The following is a 21,155-nucleotide window of genomic DNA, read 5'->3' as shown; positions in this document are numbered from 1 at the left end:
TCAGAATTGGGTTTTGAGGTACAAAGTGAAGTGCAGAGAGAACTGCCCTCATTCTTTCATTAGACTTACTGAAGACCTGCCACGTGCAAAACATAGTGGAATATATGGAAATAATTGAGATATGATACCTGCCCTTGTGCTTACTATCTGTGGGCTTACTGAATAGTAGAATCCTGGTAAATCTCCGGCGATCCTTCCGCCTCAGCCTTCCAAGTAGCTGGAACTAAAGGCGCGCACTGCCATGCCCGGCTAATTTTTGATTTTTACTGTAGAGATGAGGTCTCGTCAAGTTGCCCAAGTGGGTCTCGAACCCTCGGGCTCAGGCAATCCACTCACCTCAGCCTCCCAAATTGTGGGATTACAGGCTGAGCCACCGAGCCCGGCCTTTTGATTAAAATAATCCTGAGGTGCAGGAGGGTGAGAGTAAGGTGTATAAAATAAAGCTATATGGAACATTGGGTGAGTCAAATATATTTAAATTTGTGGGAATTTTTATAGAAAAGAGGAATTACTTTTATATGCCAGGATAGGGGAATAATCTGTAGGACAGAGTTTCTTAACCTCACCTTTATTGACATTTTGGGCTAGATAATTCTTTGTGGTAGGGGATTGTCCTGTGCATTGTATGGAACTATCCTAAGCAAATTTTCTAGTCTATAACTCTCCCTCCTGGTTGTAATAACTGTCTGTAAGCAATGCCAAATGATCCCTGGAGTGCAAAATTGCCTCTGATTGAGGACCACCGCTATAGGAGATGTCTTTTGAGGAAACGGGAACAAGTGAGGCCTTCCATAGCACAGGGGAAAAAAATGAGGGAAAGTTTAAATGTGGGTGCATTTATCAGGGTAAATAGGATGTGTCATAAGGGAAGTGGTGTATAGAAAGGGCTAATACAAAATGATACTGGACACAGATCATGGATGTATTGTTTGCAGTGTTGGGAACTGGAGCTTTATTTAGGGGGCGATGGGGAGCTATTACATTGTTGAGCAAAGGAGTGACAAGATCAGAGTCTTGCTTTTTGGGAAAATTAATTTGGCAGTTGCTTATATGTAACCAGAACTGATATCAAATAGAATGCAAGGAGAAGTCAGGTGACTGTTAAAGTCAAAAAGAGAATAATTCTGGACAAGAGTAGTGATAATGGAATTAGAGAGAATGGCAGTGTTTACTAGGAGAGTAAAATTTAGCAAATAACTGAAATAGGAATCTAAGATGACCACATTTTAAATTTGAGAGAGAGGGAGAATGATAGTACAATTAAACTAAGATCACACCTTGAGAAATGGGTTCTAGAGGAATATGACGTTTCATTTTAATCATGGTAATCACCTGTTTAAAATCTTCAGCATTGCCATTTTAGCTAATGAACCTTTAATAATTGGTGCTGAATGCCCTTTTGAAATTAGGTTCTTTCTGAACATTACACTAGATTTCTAGATAAATACTTTAGTTATAACTGCTTTTAGGCATCCATTTAGTGCCTGTTATGGCACGATGTGAAAACAATCTAATCCATTAATGAGACGAATGTGAGAGGTCTAGCAACACTTGTTTATCCTGTGCCCTGACTCAACTTTTCTCATTCCTTTATTAAGCACACAATCTTCAGACTGGAATAAATCAGTAAATTTATTACCTTGTGATATACATTCAGATAATGGTGTCTTGGTCTGTTTTGACCACAGACTGGGTAATTTGTAAAGAACAAACATTTATTTCTCACAGTTCTGGAGACTGGGAAGTCCAAGAACAAGGGACCAGCATCTGATGGCAGTGTCTTTATGCTTCTAAGATGGTGCCTTGAATTCTGTATCGTCTGGAGGGGAGGTATACTGTGTCTTCCACATGGCAAAAGGTGGAAGGTCCAAAAAGTTCAAACTCTCTCCATCAAGTCCTTTTATAACTAATTAATTCATTCATGAAGACTTCATGAAGCCCTCATGACCTAAACACCTCCCCAAAGGCCCTACCTTTCATCTCTGTTGCATTGAGCAATAAGTTTCCAACACATAAATTTGGGGGGACACACTCACACCACAGCATGTGGTAAAGTACTATGGAAAACAAATGAAGTTCTACCTGGGAGTAAGGTGCCCTTTAGAATGGACCTTAAAATCTGCCTGCAAAAGTAAACAGAGTATATGTCTTCTATGTAGAGGGGGCAGCATGAGCAAAGACAGAGTGACAGTACATGGTTTATCATTAAGATAATTATGTAGATGGATTGCTTGTGCAAACACCTACAAATCCCAAGAACCTTAAAATGTTAGACTTAAGCGTCCAGTATTCTGCCAGAATTATGGTGCTCTACCCTTACTGGGCTTCCAAAATTACACTTGGTCATTTAGGAATAACTAAGATTAGTGAGTGAAGGAGGCAGTATGAGGTCATAGACCTGTGATACTCTTTATGTGTTCATAATATACCTACTAATGCATATTTTAAATTTATATTGTTAAAATTATTTAAGTGTTATGATTTTTTCCTAACCAACTATGATGTTCTAATGGAACATCATGCTTTCAAAATCGACCAAGGGTTTTTTCCCACCTTAATTAGTACAGCTCTCCTACCTGCTTTTCCTGTGGGGCAAGGGATAAGGGAGGGTAGGAGGGTGGGGGTGACAGGAATAAACAGACTTTTAATAGTTCTACCTTGTTCACAGAATGAAATCCAGCATTCAAAACTCTTCACAGTCTTAATCTAACTTTTCTAATTATTACCTGTTAGAAGTGGTAAGGGGAAATGAAGTAATATTAAATTGTAATATTTAGTAAACTGTGAATATGTGCCTTTCATTAAAAACAGAAACCTGGAAACTGAAACACTCAGGAAGAAAGTGATAAAACAGTGAGGGACACTAAATATGGTAGAATAATCTGAATGATTATCCCTACTGTATACTTGAGTTGCATAGATCACACTTAGCTGCATGTAACTGTTCTTATAAAGGTAGAATGCCTTCTTAAGCAGATTAAAAGAGAGATGCTCTTTAAAATAAAATTCTTTGATATATTTGGTAACCCCTTGGCCAGTTTTAAAATCCTAAACCGTCTGTAATGGTTTTCTTTATTTGTTTTATTTATTTATTTATCCTCCTGGAGGTGAGTATAGCTAGCTTGCCTGATCAAGGTGTTATATTTCTCTTTTGTTTTTTTGTTTTTTGTTTTGAGTTGGAGTCTCACTCTGTTGCCCAAACTGGAGTGCAGTGGCTGCTCCCGGCCACCGCAGCCTTGACCTGCTGGGCTCCGGCAATCCTTCTGCCTCAGCCTTCCAAGTAGCCGGAATTACAGGCATGTGCTACCACGCCCGGCTGATTTTTTGATTTATTGTAGAGATGAGGTCTTGCTGCCCAGGCGGGTCTCAAACCCGCGGGGCTCAGGCAATCCACTCACCTCAGCCTCCCAAAGGCGCGGGATTACAGGCTGAGCCACCAAGCCCGGCTTTATATTTCTCTTTTAAAAAAATAAGGAAAACAATTGATTATCAATATAAAATACTGTACAAATTAGCACAAACTAGGCTGTAAAAGAAATTTGGCTAATGTTGACTTACAAGGAAAAACATCTGATGATAATATTATAGTTTTGAGTTTATGTACTATATATGCTCATAAGAAATCAGACTAGGCCAGGCATGGTGGCTCATGCCCTATAATCCAAGCAGTTTGGGAGGCTGAGGTGAGAGGACTGCCTGAGCCCACGGGTTCAAGACCAACCTGGGCAACTTGGCGAGACCTCATCTCTGCAATAAATCAAGAAAAATCAGCTGGATGTGGTGGCACATGCCTGTAGTTCCAGCTACTTGGAAGGCTGAGGCAGAAGATCATCTGAGCCCAGCAGGCCAAGGCTGTGGTGGCTGTGAGTGTGCCACTGACTTCCAGCCTGGGCGATAGAGTGAGACTCTGACTCAAAAAAAAGAAAAAAGAAATCAGACTACTGTTGATTCTCAAAATATGGAAGAAGTGTGGCAGTTTTGGGAGTTAAATAAATGTCTTCTAATTTTTCAACATTTTAAACATAACTTTAATAGTGAAGTCATTTTCTTTGGAAACCTATCTTGTAACTACTAGAAATTTAACATTTATTATGATCACAGACTGGGTAATTTGTAAAGAACAAACATTTCTCACAGTTGTAACTAGGTGGAACTCTTCTCAGAGCTTTTAGTTTATCCCATGTTAAAAAAAGTCTTGAGCCATTTCCACCTTTTCTCATTTCTTTGATAACTGAAATGTCTTATGTTTATTTTACATTATGCTGGGCGCAGTGGCTCAAGCCTGCAATCTCACCACTTTGGGAAATGGAGGCGAGAGGATTGCCTGAGCTCAGGGGTTTCAGACCAGCCTGAGCAACATGGCGAGACCTCCTTTTTACAATAAATCAAAAAATTAGCCGGTTGTGGTGGCACATGCCTGTGGTTCCAGCTAATTGGAAGGCAAGGCAGAAGGGTCACCTGAGCCCGGGCAAATTGAGGCTGCGGTGGTGGCCGTGAGCATGCCACTGCACTCCACCCTGGGTGACAGGGTGAGACTCCAACTCAAAAACAAAAACCTTACATTTCTTCATCAAGGATACTTGCTTTATCCTGTTCCTGTTAACATCACAAGGTCTTTTGTAGCTGGGCAGCCCCATGCAAACATTCTTGGGCTTTCCTGACCTCTCAGGCCCCAATTCTTTCTAATCTTTCTTCTCAGAAAAGAACTATTTGTAACCAAGATTTCCCACGGAAAAAGGAACATACTTTTTCTTTTACACCTTCGGTCAAAAGAATATTGATAAACTATATTAATTTTGTTTTAAGCTTATCAATTACAAATTCTTACTTTATAGGTTGGTTTTGTCTCATCTGTTATTATTTTGGGGGCAATCTAATACATCTCAGTAAAAGCATATCAGAATATTCAGACCTGATCTACTTAATATTTTAGTGACAACAATGCTAAGTCACAGGCATTGGAATATTCAACACTAGCCAAGTATTAAGCTCCATTGTCCAGTTTGAGGAAATACTGAGTCAAAGACCTAGTTACTCAATATCTAGCCTGACCTTCTCAAATGCAAATTCAATGCATTATCATGAAAAAAATGGGAAGAGAGGCAGCAGGGCTGTTCTAGATTAAGGGAGACTTATGGAATGTGACCACTAAATTCCATTCCATGTGTAATCCTTAGTTGGATTCTGGTTTGAAGAAGCCAGCTATATTTTGGGGAGAATTGGGAAAATTTGTATTATTGGGTATTTGATGATATTAGAGAATTACTGTGAATTTTGTTAGGTGTGATGATGGTATAGGCTTAAATAGAATAAGGATAGTTTTTGAAAATGCAAGCTGAAATATTTAAAGGTGAAGTGTTGTGATATTTGTAATTTACTTCAAACACTAAGCAAATATGAAAACATTACTGAAAGTAGGCAATGAGTATGGGTATTAGTGCCAGTTAAATTTATTGCCTCTCAGCAGCAAATTCACCTTTTATTCCCAAGTTTGTGATGCTGGAGCTGGACCTGTGTCTTAGTTTGTGCTGCTGTATCAGAACACATAAGACTGGATAATTTATAAAAAACAGAAATGTTATTTTTCACAGTTCTGAAGGCCGAGAAGGCCAAGATCAAGATGCTGGCATTTGTTGTTTGGTGAGGACTTTCTTGATGCATCCTCACATAGCAGAAGGCAGAATGACAAGATAGAATGCTTGCTCCATGAAGCCTCTCTTGTAAGGGCCTTAATGTCATTCAGAAGAGTAAAGTCCTCATGGCCTAGTCACCTCTTAATGGCCCCATCTTTTTTTTTTTTTTGAGTTGGAGTTTCACTCTGTCACCCAGACTGGAGTGCAGTGGCCGCTCCCAGTCACTGCAGCCTCGACCCGCTGGGCTCCGGCGATTCTTCCCCCTCAGCCTTCCAAGTAGCTAGAACTACCGGCACGCACCAGCACGCCTGGCTAACTTTTTGATTTATTGTAGAAATGAGGTCTCACCAAGTTGCCCAGGCGGGTCTTGAACCCGCAGGCTCAGGCAGTCCACTTACCTCAGCCTCCCAAAGTGCAGGATTACAGGCTGAGCCACCAAGCCCGGCTGGGCCCATCTCTTAATACTATCACATAGGCAACACTTGAATTTTGGAGGGGACACATATAACTCATAGCAACTTTACAACACTTATTCTTTGCCAGATAGCACCATGTTAAGCTTTGTCATTAGGGTGTGGTAACGGGGCACTGCAGGAGAAAGTGGCTTCTTGTTTCTCTTGCTTCAATGGTACACTCTTGGGTACCCAGATATCTGGTTAAATGTTATTCTGGGTGTTTCTGTGAGGGCGTTTTTGAAGGAGATTGACAGTTTTATCTGTGAACTTTGAATAAAGCAGATAGCTCACCGTAATATCGGTGAGATTCATCCAACCAGTTGAAAGTCTGCATAGAACAAAAAGACCAGTCTCCCCCAAGCAAGAGAGAATTGACCAGCAGACTGCCTTTGGGTTTCCCTGGGTCTCTAGCCTCCTGGCTCACACTATAGCCTTTTGGACTTTTCAGCCAATCCTTATAATGGTTGTTTCTTTGGAGAACCCTAATACAAACACCTACTGGGGCTTTCTGTCCAACAAGTTTTGCTCACACCCTAGCAGGAGGCTTCTTGCTTAGTAGCGAAGTTTTAGGTTCTCTGCTTGCAAGAGCTGATCCACCTTTTGCACACCAGCTTTGGCATAAAGCAACCCAGGGAATTTCATCAAGTAGGTTGCAGCCATACCTTTTCCAATATGTCTGACTTATGTGGGGAAGAGAAGCCCTTGCTACGTTACTGAGTCCTAGCATATTTGAATTCTCTCTCATCTTTCTGAATAGCTATTCCATTATCAGTTAAAAATTCTCTATATTAAAATGATCCCTGTACAAATTAATGGTATGGTTTCCATCTACTGACTGGAACATAGTATAGCATTTACTGTCATATTGCTATTTTATGTTTGACGTTTTTCACGATAGTTAAACCAAATTTTTGATTTCCAATTTTTACATAAAAACAGGACAAAGGACCATTTTCCTTTGTCAACTTCTTATAAGAATCCAAAATTTACAACCATAGTCATGATTACAGTCCCCACTTACAATAGGTTTGTCTTAGGATTTTTTTTACTTTACGATGGGCTTATCAGGACATAGCCCCTTTTTAAGTCGAGGAGCTTACTGTAACTTATGAATGCATAGCTCTTCTGTAGCTATTTGTAAAGCTGAAAAACTGTAAGTCAAACCATTAAATAGTGGATAATCTGCTGTGTTGCCAGTGTTAAATACATTTTTTAATTGCTATATACATATTTTTAATTTTTAATTTTGAAGGTATGGGGTACAATTCAGGGTTAGGTATACAAATGTTTATTATGCAGGTACCCTTGTTGATGAGCTGTGCCCCCTCCTCCCCTGGCAGTTTCCCACTACTGCCAATCCCTTTCTCATAATATTATGATAGACTTGCAATATTTTTGACTTACAATGTGTTTATCTGGAAATAACCCTATTGTAAATTGAGAAGCATATGTAAATTGTATGTTTTTTACTAATAAATTGAGTGATTTATATAAATCATCTTTGTCTTAAGAATATGTGGCCATTGCTTTGTTAAACTCTGATGTGGCCACCTGGCTCTTTGAGCACTGGCCAGGCCATGGTTTCCCAGCGTTGGCCCCCTCCTCCTCCACCTTGGGGAGGCGACTCTTCTCTTTCTCTCTATTCTTTTTTATCCTTAAGATTAGAAAATATAGTTTATTTAGAAAGTCAGAAAGAGGAAATGCACCTCCCCAAGGAAGGGGAGGGGACCAAAGTTTAAGAAAACATGGCCACACCCTAGCTTAGCAAGGCAATGGACTCTAGTTTACTTTAAAAATAAACTATATTTTCCAATAAAGAAAATATATATGCATATTATTTCCAACTGTAATATTTTTCAAGAGAATACTGGTATTTTTACACACAACGTGATTTCCTGTAGAGTTTTTCTAAGCTATGAAGTCTTTAATAAGTGACCAACTCAAACTTTTTGAGAAATAATTTCTACTAAAGACTCATAATCAGCATAGTCCTTCAATGACTGTACAAGTTCATCCAGTAGATAATCTCCTTGCATAAAAGTTTCAAGATCATGCAGCGACTTGTTTATTCTGTGATCTGTGACCCGGTTCTGTGGAAAATTGTAAGTTCTTATTTTCTCTGACCTTCCTTTAGTTCCAATCTATATTTAAAAAAAGGAAAAGAAAAAAAGATAGATTCAGGTCAACTTGCCTATAAATTTTACTTAGAAATTAAGTTCCTGATTTATAACATGAATTTTAAACACTGTCAATCTTCAAATGTCATGAGAGCATGATACAGAAAAATAACATAGGTTTTAAAATCAGACAAATTAATATTTGAATTCTGTCTCTACTACTTCAATGCTCTGTAACTTCAGGCAGTTTACTTCAACTCTAAAGTTTAGTTTCCCCATCTGCAAAATACAGACAAATAATATCTACTACAATGCTCTATAACTTCAGGTAGTTTACTTCAACTCTAAACTTTAGTTTCCCCATCTGCAAAATACAAAGAATATCTACTATACACTGATGGCATATAAAGAGACTAGCACACAGCCGATATTCAAATAACTGAATACAATCTCTAAATTAATGTATTCACCTTATGTGGTGACAAGATGATGAATTTCCCATATGGAGGAATTCTTAAAAGGCTCTGTAGTTGTATGGGAAAGGGACTGGTAGTAGTGGGATACCGTGGGGTGGGGAGGGGTGGGGGAGCACATAACATCAATAAGGGTACCTGATCTCAAATCAGGCAAAGTGGGGACCAATGGGAGGCCCAAACTTTACCTGTATGATGTCCACTTGTATACCTAATCCTGAATTGTACCCCAAATCTTTAGAATAATATATATTTTTAAAAAGCTCTGTAGTTATAAAATTAAATACCAAGCAGAAATCTCGGTTTCCTTTCCAAATTTCTTGCTTTTATAATTTCCAAGGACTATAAATGAATGGGGATTCAGTATATCTTGTTTTAGTACCTTTGATTAGAAGTCTGAGAAAAATGTCTTTGAATATAGAAAATAGGGTGTGTGTGTAAAATTACTACAAAGCAAGTATAACCCTTAGATAAACTACTAGAATTGCTTTGACAGATATATTAAAACAATTTTGATACATAAAAAAAATGGGAGTTAGCTAAAAAACATTTTTATTTCTTAAAAGCATTTTATAAATTCATTTTTACCTGAATCTTTCTAGCATTGTATCTTTTACTTGTTTCTTCTTCCAGATGCATGCTGTACAGTTTTGCACGTAACTTTTTCATAGCCATCTCTCTATTTTTCAGTTGAGATCTCTCTTGTTGGCATTCAGAAACAACACCTGAATAGTGTTATGAGAATTAAAGAGTTTTAATAGAAACATCTCCTTTATTATCAAGGAATAATCCTTGTCCTTCTCATCCTTTTTCTTCTTCCTTTATAAGGGGAAAAAACAGGACTCTAATAAAAAAGAAAGAGACTATAAACTTAATAACTTATAAAGTATTTCCATGTTGAAGGCATACATACTAAACCATAAGCATACATCATTTAATATGGATTGTTTCTCCTCAGCTAGTCACTATAATGTTTTTAAGGTAATACCTACTTATAGAAACTAAGATATATAAAAGTTATAAATTATATTACTAGGAATAATCACTATTAGTATTTTTGAAGATATCTATTTTTTTCCTATTTCTGTTTACATACTCTGTGTGACATAAGACATTCAGTTTAACATGAGGATTTTCCTATAGTTAAAAGAACAAAATCATAGCAATCCAGCACTCCTAACAACTACTATAGGTTTGTGGGAATTATACCTAATTGAGATCATAGTAAGAAACTCTTTTATCCTTTTTAGATAACTAAGCGTTGCTATCCATAGGTTGCTATCCACAGGTTGCTATCCACATGTGAATCACTGTAGCAATACTTTGAAAACACATTTCATTCTACATCAGATTCCTTGAAGATCTGTGAGTGAAGTTAATGGAAAGAAGCCCCTGAAATTATATGCAAAGCTTTGCATGTACTTATGTTTTTGTTTAGCAGGTCCAATGCTTTGATTTTTGAAAGGAGTCCATGTTCCCTTTCCCCACAAGAAGGCTAAGAATCAGTGACTTAGAGCATTAATGAAGAACTCATGACACTTCACTGTGAGGATTTTAAAAAATTGCCAACAAAGTGTAAATTTTAGAAAGTTACTTGGAAGGACTATCCGTACCTTCTACTCAGTCACTAACATGGGAATTCCCTGGGCTTAGATCTCTCCCTCTTCCTGGCTTTGCAGTATCCCACAGAATATCAGCTAAGGATTCTAAATAAAACAAGTATAAAATTTAATAAGGATCTTTTGCAGTGTATGTACCTCTGGTAGTTGAGGATTTATTTCAGTAGGCAATAAGTCATTCAGAAACTGATTTTGTGTGTGTGTGTGTGTTTGTGTTTTATGTTGAAGGAGTAAGTACATACCTGTTGGAAGATGAACTATACGGACAGCACTGTCTGTAGTATTTACATGCTGCCCTCCAGCCCCGCTGGCTCGCTTGGTGTCAGTTCTCAAGTCTTTAGGATTAATCACCAGATTAATCTATATAGAAGAAGAAAATTCAAAATTTTAAAAAACCATATGTACCAACTGTATAAAGGCAGGAACTACCCATTTGTAAATATCTGTTATGTACAGAATTCATGTAAAGTTGAGAAGGTTTAATTTTAAGACTACAAAGTAATTGGAATGATACCATTTTAATGCTTTTTTCCTTTTTTGAAAGAGTAGGGGATCAAAACATAATATAGGGAAAAACAATCCCTCCCTAATCCTCAAAAACTGGGCTTCTCTTCAAATTACCCTTCTTTTACCACAGGGGTAGCAGAAGTTAGCTACTGTTAGAACTGTGAATAAATGAGCTAAAGTGAGATTTTATAGAATTTTTCTGAGTTTAAAAAGACTACTGGAGGGGGATGCAATGCTAGCTTAATAAATAAAGGAAGAATTAATTTTGTTTCTTTTCAAATATATTTGCAGGTAGAGGTAAGGCAAATGGATATGGCAGTGGCCAAGTCACGGGTATGGAATCAATTCATGAATACACTGGGATATGATATCAAGGTAACACTCTGTCCTGGAAGCCACCATGCAAAGCACTAGGTTTAAAAAGCACTGTTTCATGAACAACTGCAAACTGCCCTGTGACATGTCCATAACACTGGCAGTTAAGAATCCTACCATTCCCTACGTCCTCCAAGAGTCCTTGCATGAATCTGTCTTATGGCTGCTAGAAGAATTAGATGATATATGGACTTCTCCCATCTTTTCCTGAAAACTCCTTCAACCTCCAAGTTGCTTAAACCAAAGTGAATAGTACCTAGGCATGGCTCCCACCACCTATTCTACTTTATGCTCTCCAAAACTGTTTAGTTTATCAGCTAGATTTCACACAAAAATTAGATCTAAAGAAATTACTAAGACCTAAAGAAAGGAACTCCACTAACCCTATTACAGAAAGTCAAACAGCACCTTTTCCCAAAATTAATATAGAAACATTCAAACTTTCTCTCAAAGCATTCATATTTAATTCTGAAAAACAAGTATTTTGTATCACTTTCCAGAAGGGAAATTAAGCAAAACAGAACTTCTAAACTATGTTATCTTGAAAATAAAGATGGTGAATTTGCTTTGTGAGAATAAAGTATACTCATTATGAACACTGTAGCAATGTATTTCCATTGATGTCATTGGTTATGAAGTAGCAATTCTGTTAGTTACCCTTGTTACAACAGCATTCTTGCTATTAATACCCTAGGAACCAGTCAAAGCAACATATTGTAAAGACAATCAGTCTGTATTTAAATGGGTTATTAATACAGAGATTGTTTCACAATGACTGTGTTACTGGAAAAAATTAAAATACGATGTAAGATTGTACACTTATAAATTCATAATTCTTACCATCTACTGTATAGTTTTTGGACTGAGATAATAGATTCTTTAAAAAAAAAACCTCAAAATAAATGAGGAACACGAAATGAGAAGAAAAGGAGATACTTAATTCAGTAACCTCTGAGTGTTACTCTGGGGGCAAGGCACTATGATAGGGACAGGATTCCAAGAAGAGGGGCATATCCCTTACCTCAGTAGGCTGGGGTAATATTGCTACAGTCATGGTGCTGGTATGGATGCGGCCTTGCTTCTCTGTCTTTGGCACTCTTTGCACTCTGTGCACACCTCCTTCAAATTTCATGTGCTTATAGGCTTCTGAACCTCCAATGCTGGCAGTTGCATGTCTAAGGCCACCTTGAAAAAATGTTGGGAAACAATTATTTTCATTATTCCTGTCATTTATAAATAATTGACTACCACATCTACTAACTTGAAATACGTTTTTAAAAGGAACAAAAGGATATAAGCACAGACTATAAAACATATTAAGATATTCAGTGTTTTAATACTTTTACTGCTTCCAATTATTAAAGTACTTATGAGGCTAATGAACTGACATCAATAACACATGTAAAAGACCACTTTTAAAAATCATTAGCAATTCATTGGTTAATGTTACTAAATAATTATCTATTACATTTTACAGGCTATTTCAAAATTGATATTTGCATTCAAATTTATTAGATAAACGATGGGCATCAAACTATATAAACAAATATGTTCTAAATCCTAGTCATGGTCTTTTCAACCCTTTTCCTAAGATACATATAGACTGACTAAATCTACATTTAACCCAAAACAAATTAAACAATTTACTGACCTATTTCACTTGGAAAATATTCTAGGGTTTCAAAATGCCATCTTTTAAATGCCGCATATTGTTGATACATATCAAATATCTCTGAAGTAAACAACATTGCCTCCTGACCCCCAACTCCAGCAGTTACCTCCAGGATCAAATCATTTTCATCTGTTTCTTCTGAGGGAACCAAAAGTAAGATAATCTGTAAATATAAAAATATTACCCCTCCTATAATTAAGAATTATTAAAACTTACCCAAAACAAAGCTAAATTATTAGATTCAGGAATTTTAAATGTTGGACTTAAGTTTCCCCAAGCAAGTAATACTGCCAAGTACTGTCCAAGAATCTTGCCAATTAGAACTGTGTAATATATAACTTCTATAGAGTATTCAAGTCATAACTATATTATGAATGCTGTAAAATGTAGCTAAAATTTACAGGCTTGTTTATTACCTCTTATAGCTCTTTTGTTTTATATCAGTTCTCTGTTCAGTTAAAAAGAACTAAGTGCTTGCTATGTGTAGGACATTATACTGTATGTAGAATGCGAAAGAAGATTCTAGCTCTATCCTCAGTAAACTTAAGGTCCAGTATGAGAGAAAAACAAATGCAGTCAAATTGCTTTTGTATTTTTAAAAATTATTTCTTATTATAGATTTCTTTGATAACAATTTCTTATTATAGAAAAGAAACTTTAGGTTCTTAGACATGACCTGGTCCAATTACTTCACATGTGAAGAAAACTGAGGTTAACAGAGGATAAATGATTTGATAAAGGTCAAAGTGTCAGTTACTGGCTAAGCAGGCACAAGACCTCTGTGCCAGGTCAGTCTTCCTTCTTTTACAATAGTATATTTTTTCACACATAAGTATGTACTAATAAAGGGGATCTAGGATAAAGCTTTTTTTAGATCAGGTCAGTTAATAAGAAAAGGTGACAACATTTACTGGTACTTTTAATAAATGGCAGGCATTTTGCTAAGCACTGTGTGTATATATATGCTTTAATTCTTTAACAATCTTGGGTAGACCCTATTAACAGTTCTACCTTAAGATATTCAACTAAGTTTAGAGGGGCTGAGTAATCTAGTTGCCCAACATTATATGACTAGAAAGTACATGAAGAGCTAGAATTGAACCTAAGCATACCTAAGTTCTGAACTATCATACACCTAAGGGTTAGAAGCTATACTTATCACTACTTTTCCATTTCTCTAGCCTACGCCAATAAAATATCATTCAGATCTTGAAGTAAAAAATAATAGACTTTATTTCTGTTTGTTGATTCCTAGCCACTAGAAAGAAACCTTTAAATATACATATCCTTCTAATTACCCCACCCCCCAAAAAATAGAAAATGAGTAAAAGGCAAGCTACACTATAGTTTTCACCCTATAGTGAAACTCTTCCTCTAAAGTAGATTATTGGGACATTAATTTTCAATAAGTTTCACATGTGGCTGAAGATGAGGCAGAATCTCAAAATTAAGCACCCTTTTTGCTGGTTTCCTCCTCATCTAAAATTTCTTTCACTTATTATCCCCAGAGATAACTGCTATGAACCTTTAAGCTCTGCTTTACATTATTAGCAGTGCTTTTAAATTAATATAATGATTATTCTTCATCTGACTCCTATATGTATGCAATTCTTTTGGATGTAAAATAAAAGCAAAATAATTTAGTTCTTAAAATCTTGAGGACCTAGTCTAGGTTTGGCATTCTTTTTTTTTTTGAGTTGGAGTCTCACTCTGTTGCCCAGACTGGAGTGCAGTGGCCACTCCCGGCCACCACAGCCTCGACCTGCTGGGCTCCGGCGATCCTTCTGCCTCAGCCTTCCAAGTAGCTTGAACTACAGGTGCACGCTACCACGCTCAGCTAATTTAAAAAAAATTATTGTAGAGATGAGGTCTCGCCAAGTTGCCCAGGCGGGTCTTGAACCCACGGGTTCAGGCAGTCCACTCACCTCAGCCTCCCAAAGGTGCGGGATTACAGGCTAAGCCACTGAGCCCGGCTAGGTTTGGCATTCTTATAGTGCCAGAGACACAAAGTAAACATTCCTGACTCTGAGGAGCTCACAATCTACCATCATTCTACGAAAGCACTTCAAGAAATTAGATTTCAATTTTTTTTGCACCAAAATATATAATCTAACTTGTTATAATATTTCTGAATAGGATCTAGTTTGACGAACTAGGATAAGACACCAGTTTGAAAAGAGCTCCTACTAGAGCAACATGAATTCTGTTAAAATTGAAGAACAAACATCAAATTGATGATTAAGCTTGGGTGAAAGAATGGTGAAATCACTGGTGCTTTATGAAACATTTATGGAGACAATGACACAAAGAAATCAGCAGTTTGGGCACAGTGGCTCACGCCTGTAATCCCAGCACTTTAGGAGGCAGAGGTTAGAAGACTGCTGAGCCTAGGGGTTTGAGACCACTCTGGGCAACTTGGTGAGACCTTGTCTTTACAACAAATCAAGAAATTGTCCAGGCATAGAGGTGCATGCCTGGTGCCTGTAGTTCCAGCTACTTGGAAGGCTGAGGCGGAAGGATCACCTGAGTGCAGCAAGTGGAGGCTGCAGTGGCCGTGAGTGTGCCATTGCACTCCAGCCTGGAAGACAGAGTGAGACTTCTACTCAAAAAAACAAAACAAAAAGGGACAAGATGACAAAGATGAAGACTGCAGTGGCAGACCATTCAAATCAATTTGCAAGGAAAAATTCATCTTGTTTGTGCCCTAACAGAAGAGGACCAACAATTAATAGCAGAAACAATAGCACACCATAGACATCTCAACTAGTTCAGGTTACACAATTCTGGCTGAAAAACTAGAGGTAAGCAAACATTTCCTCGAAGAATTGTAACAGAATATGAAAGATGACTTTATTAGTATGATCCTGAAAACAAAACACAATTAAACCAATGGCTATCCAGAGATGGACGTGGTCTAGTCAAAGCAAAAGCACACCAATCAACAGCAAAAGTTATGGTAACAGTTTTTTGGGCTGCTTAAGACTATTTTCTTGTTGTTGTTCAGCAAGGACCAAGAATGGTAACACCTGCTTATTCTGAGAAGAGTTTTGAAAAAGTTAGCTAAAGCTTTAGCAGAAAAATGCCTAAGATAGCTTCATCAGAGAGCCCTTCTCCACCATGACAACATTCCTGCTTATTCCTCTCATCAAACAAGGGAAATATCCACTTAGTCCTGATTTGGTTCCTTCTTTTTTTAAAATTGGGTTTCTAATCTTAAAAATATCTGTAAAGGGCACCCATTTTTCTTTGGTTAATAATGTAAAACACCACATCATTGACATGGTTAAGTTCCCAGGACTCTAAGTTCTTTAGGGATAGACTAAATGCTGGTTATCATTGATTATACAGTAGTGTCTTGAACTTGATGGAGCTCATGTCAAGAAATTAGTTTATGCATTTAAAAAAAATTTTAATGTCATTTTTTCATGAACTTTTAAGTTCCTTCACATAATGTCCTCTACCTAGTGTTACCTCTATCCCCTTAAAAAAACCAAGGGAGATATGCCAATATTTCACTGCCTTTAAAAAAAATGCTATCAATGTGGCATTCACCTTTCTGTGACAGCCTTACAATCCTTTTAGTATGATAAAATCAGGATTACATATAGTTGATCTTTTTCTGCTTTAAAAGCCAGTTTAATAATGGTAATCATTTCAAACTGTGCATATATCAAAATACCTCACTATATACCTTATACACATTATATACCTATAACCTCACATTACTGATATGTATTTGTCAATTATACTTACATAAAGCTGGAAAATAATAATTCTTAAAAAAGTATTTTATTCTAAATAGTAACAATCTATTTTCTTCTTGAATTTTTTTATAAGCCTCCAATAAAATGTGTCACAGCACTAATGCTTTATTTTTTGCAAAAATATCATACCTGTTGCTTCAACTGAGTTATTTCTTTTTGACACAAAGCTATTTCATTCTCTGCAAGTTTCTGTAAGTCTTCATTCTCATCTAAGAAAAAAAGGCAGCAGTGAGGTTTATCTTAATTAGTGTTAAATTGACAGGTTTAGGTTTATTGTTAGCATAGTTGAAGGGAAAAATAAATGCCCTTTAAAGAAATGCCATTAATTAATAGTAGTATTTTAAACATTTGTCTTCATAAGCATGCAGGTATAAAACATTTTTTTCTGATCATAAAATAAAGTACAAGTAAAACTAAAAGTAAAAAAGGTCTCTATAGAAAAATATAAAATTTTTTATAGCAAAACTTTTCTATAATTTCACCTCCATAAAATAGTCACATAGATAAAGATGCTTTTAGTTTCCCAACTTAGGCTGTATAATAACAAACGCATTGAGCTAGTTAAAAAGCCAGAAAGTTTCACCAGTTAGCCAAAACTGAATTAAAAAGTAGAAACTTATCATCTTATAAGTAAATGTTTCATTAGTATAAAACAAGTCTCCAACCAATTTATTAGACTTTGCCTAATTGTTTACAGAATGTTTCCATGAAATTCTCTCTCTCTGGCTTTACCCCTACTCATGTTTCATCTTTGAGTTCTGATGTTTACCTTATAAATATACTTCTCATTCCTCTACCTTATGGACAATGTGCAGCTATACAGAAGAGGAAGGAGAGGAAATTTTTTAGTTATTACAAATTGTTCTCTGTTGAGTTCAAACTCTTATGAAGTTTGCCTTCTTATCTATTAAGAACTAACCATGCTGAGAATTGGGGATAATACATATATAAGACCTACCCTCAAGGCAGCATTATAGATAATTTTAGTTACTTAATATTTTTTCTAGAGTAGAAAACTTCACAACAAATAACTTAAAGCACCATATGATTAAATATTAAAACAATAGTACCTTGAAGGAATTTGTTTTGGGGATGGACAGAACAAGGAAAGTAAGATTAACTCAAGGACAGTAAATGACAACAGCAAAATTGAGATAGGCAAGTATAGGAAGCATTGGTGAAAATTATTTTGGCAAGTGTATGGTTTGGAGGAGATTTGGTAAAATGGGAAATGTGCTGAATTTTAAAAGAAAAATGAATTATATCCCTAGCTCAATCGCTAAGATGTTCTTAGGGCAACACACTCAACTTCTCTGAGTTTCAATTATGTCAAGAGTTAAATGGAAGTTCTGAGATGGATGACCTCTAGGGTGCCTTTCATTTCTGCAAGGCTAAGGAGACTGGAAATAATGTCTAGATCTAGAAGTAATTTAATTTTAATATTACATTTTATTTAACCCAGTATACCCAATATATTATCAACATGTAATTAACATAAAATATTATTTTTTATACCAAGTCTGAAATCTGTGTGCTTTACACTTACAGCACATCTCAATTCAGACTAGCCACATAAAAATGCTCAAGAGCCATGTGTGGCTACTGGCTCCTGTGCTGGATAGTGCAGCTCTATTCATAGGCAGTGGTAATAACACTAGTTCTTTACGTCCTCTTTCAGTATCATAAATCAACATATATTTATTGGGCACCAACCACGTGCCTGCCTACTCTTTCTCTCTGTTAACAAAGATACAAAGATGTTTAAGGTTTCCTTATTCTAAAAGGGTCCTTTTGTTTCCAACCCTTGAAGTAACTGCTTGTTGTCACCCACTTTTTTCTCATGCAGCTTTCTGGAAATAAAATGAAATATTTATTATTTCTTGTCTGTTAACTCTAATTTACTTTTCAGGCTGGATTTAATAATCACATTAAAACTATTTGTTTTTTAAATCACCAGAGACAAAATTGCCAAACCTAAAGACTTATTTCGCTGTGAGCTGAAAAGGTGAGCTTTATCTCTTATAAGTCAGGTACTGACCATTTCTTGCTTCTTGAAATTTTGTTTTTACAGCTTCATTTATTAATCTGCTAGGTCCTAAAGCACTACTGGTTCTTTCTTGATCTATTTAGCTTTCTCCTCTTCCTGCTCCTGAAATAGTATGCGTTTCTGGCCTTGTTAGACTTTTCCTATCTTTTTCCCCTAGTATTCTCATCTACTTGTAACGTTGATCATGTACAAATCTCACATGATTATTTAAGCTCAATTTTTCTCCTATGCCAGTAGTGTTTTCTCTTAGATTATTACGGGTGTCTTTATGTGAATGTCCTTCTCATGGGTATTCTTAACCTAATATGGCCATTCAACGCAAAACTTATTTTTTCCCCTAAATTCGATTCAACGTTTATATTTTCATCTTAATTAGCAGTACAATCATGTCCTAAAGCCAGAACCCTAAGACTTTTCTTAGAATTCATTCTCTGTTCATCCTTCTCCGGGATAAGCCACCAAATCCTGGCTCCGAATGTTTTTTGAGTCAGACCTATACCTATCATCACCTCTCCCTCGGACTGTCTCAGCAGCTTCCTCCCTTGGCTTTCAGCCAATTCAACACTGATGCCAACATTAATTTCTTTCCAAAGATGTCACTTCTTGGTTGAAAACATGCTAATTTCCCATGGTTTATAGAAACAAATAGAAATTCTTTGTGATGTAAAGTTCTTTCTCATTTCAAGTTTTGATTACATTATCTCCCACACCTGTTTTTTGCTCCTGCCATATTGTAACTTCCCAATTTGGTACCTTTACTCTTGCTGGTCACCTCTGCCTTCAATTCCCTTCTCCTGCACCATCTGACAACCTCCTGCCTACTCTTCAAGCCCCGTTTAAATTTCGGCCTTTAAAAAAAAAAACACCCTGGTCTTTATTGAACAGGCTAAACATTCACTCATAATTTTACTTAATTATCAGACAACTCCTTTACTAAGCCGTAAGCTCCTAAAAGCCAGTTCCATAATTTTTTGGTAATTAGTAGTGTCTAACTAAGCAAATGCTGGGGCATAGTAAGGGACCAGTAAAGTGGACAATGGACCTGCAGCTCCGCCTGCCTGGGAGCTTGTAGCAATGCAGACACTTTAAGCCCCATTCCAGAGCCCAATATACGCGAAACACCTGGGAAACTTGTTAAAGATGCTTATCATGCCAAGGTCTCAGATTCTGAGTCCTAAGTCTGGCTTGACAAGCACCACTCCTGATACTATTGAAGACGGTCTCCACACCCTATGTTGAGAACACGGCTCTGGAGCTCATCACAGAGCCAGTGCCTTACTTGTCCTTAGCTAAGAAGCTCCCGCCGGAAAAGATGCGACTAATAAACGCGTACAAACGGGCGGAACACAGCGGCAAGGGAGTACAAGAGCTCTCGGGGAAGGATGGCGTCAGAAGGCATGCATGTCTTGACCTTTGATCCAAAACAAAAACGTCTGCAAGTGAGCAGTGTCAAGCTCGGGTAAAGTGTGGGCACCTGGCCAGTGACATCGTAGAAAAGGCAAACGAAGAGTCGAGAACGTGCTCCGACGCCTCTCCCTGGCCGTGCCCTTACCGCGCAGCAAGTGCTCGATCTCCCGCAGCTCCCCCTCCTTCTCACTCAGCAGCTTGGCCGCCGACGCCAACTGGGGCCTGCTGACCAGGGCTCCAGACCCCGCCTGGCGCTCGAGGAAAGTCCGCAAGGACCCGTCCCGGGCGAAGAGCTCCTCCAGCGGCGGGGTATCGCAGCTTAGGGGCCGGCGGGCCGGACCAGTAGCTCCGAGGGCCCAGAGACACCGAGCAGCGCCCCAAAGAAGTCGGGACCGCATCGCTAAAGTCCAGCGCCCAAAACTTGAGCAGAACCGGAAGTTCTGGGCAGAGCAGGTCACGTGATACTACACAGCAGGAAATAGGGTCGAGAACTGACTACGCCCCGCCCAGTGTACACCTCAGTTGTGCCCGGCCTCCCGGAAACCCTGGCGGGCACTTCCGCCCGAGCGTAGGAACGCGGTGAAATTCATGTGACCAAAAGCTGGGGAGCAGAGCGGAGAGCTGTGAGGGAGAGGAAGAGGTGGAGTTTCAGCTGGTCTGCAGGGCGGTCCCCGAGACCTCGGGCATCTCCTCTAATTCCCTCTTAGCTCGTGCCCCGGAGGCGTGTTGGTCCGGAAGTGTAAGGTTGCGAGGTGCCAGTCTATTCTGACGGCGAGGATTTGTTGCCCAGTGTCTATGGGGGAAAGGAGGCTTCCAGAGCCGCAGCAGAGAGCAGGGCCGAGTCCGCCGCCGGAGATGGGACCACAGCCACGGAAGTCTGTCCCCAGGACCAGCCTGGCCATTGGTCTCCAAAAGCGAATTTTGAGATGGTCATCTGTGTGTGTGTGTGTGTGTGTGTGTGTTCACTCTTGCTTTATTCTTGCTCATGTTTCTGTTTTCGACGATGAATCAGGTTCGTGTGAATGAGGACATGACAAGCGTGCTCTAAGATAACCACCAAATGAATTTGGAAAATCTAACCTGTCC

The 21,155-nt window shown here is 38.0% G+C and overlaps 1 protein-coding gene across 5 annotated transcripts; it reads right to left on the bottom strand.

Annotated features, from left to right (window-relative positions):
- Positions 1-7,394: 7,394 nt before the first annotated feature.
- Positions 7,395-20,516, bottom strand: MTRF1L (mitochondrial translational release factor 1 like). Of its 5 annotated transcripts, XR_002482729.1 has the most exons (8): positions 20,215-20,516; positions 16,745-16,824; positions 12,831-13,014; positions 12,201-12,364; positions 10,540-10,657; positions 9,267-9,403; positions 7,918-8,229; positions 7,395-7,604 (listed from the first exon to the last, which is right to left on the bottom strand). XR_002482729.1 is itself a non-coding variant. In XM_008071342.2 (7 exons), exons 1-7 carry the CDS (start codon positions 20,465-20,467, stop codon positions 8,029-8,031), a joined length of 1,137 nt encoding a protein of 378 aa, XP_008069533.1. In that variant the 5' UTR covers positions 20,468-20,516; the 3' UTR covers positions 7,872-8,028. The 5 variants fall into 5 exon arrangements, 3 of the variants coding, with proteins under 3 accessions (XP_008069533.1, XP_021574861.1, XP_021574862.1); XM_008071342.2 differs by lacking the exon at positions 7,395-7,604 and having other exon boundaries at positions 7,872-8,229; XR_505222.2 differs by lacking the exon at positions 7,395-7,604 and having other exon boundaries at positions 8,042-8,229; positions 9,267-9,497.
- Positions 20,517-21,155: the final 639 nt, after the last annotated feature.

This window comes from Carlito syrichta, unplaced genomic scaffold (assembly GCF_000164805.1).
Source record: "Carlito syrichta isolate Samal-C Ts95f unplaced genomic scaffold, Tarsius_syrichta-2.0.1 Scaffold314291, whole genome shotgun sequence".
Taxonomy (NCBI): Eukaryota; Metazoa; Chordata; class Mammalia; order Primates; family Tarsiidae; genus Carlito; species Carlito syrichta.
The sequence above is the reverse complement of the archived record's forward strand: the minus strand, read 5'-3'. Positions and strand labels throughout refer to the sequence as shown.

Excerpts from the sequence above, each read along its gene's own strand:
- MTRF1L (XM_008071342.2), bottom strand. The coding sequence starts at position 20,467 with ATGCGGTCCCGACTTCTTTGGGGCGCTGCTCGGTGTCTCTGGGCCCTC. Across the intron at positions 13,015-16,744 it reads TAACTCAGTTGAAGCAACAG|ATTATCTTACTTTTGGTTCC; the intron begins GTATGATATTTT and ends TTATATTTACAG. Across the intron at positions 8,230-9,266 it reads ACAATGCTAGAAAGATTCAG|ATTGGAACTAAAGGAAGGTC; the intron begins GTAAAAATGAAT and ends TTTTAAATATAG.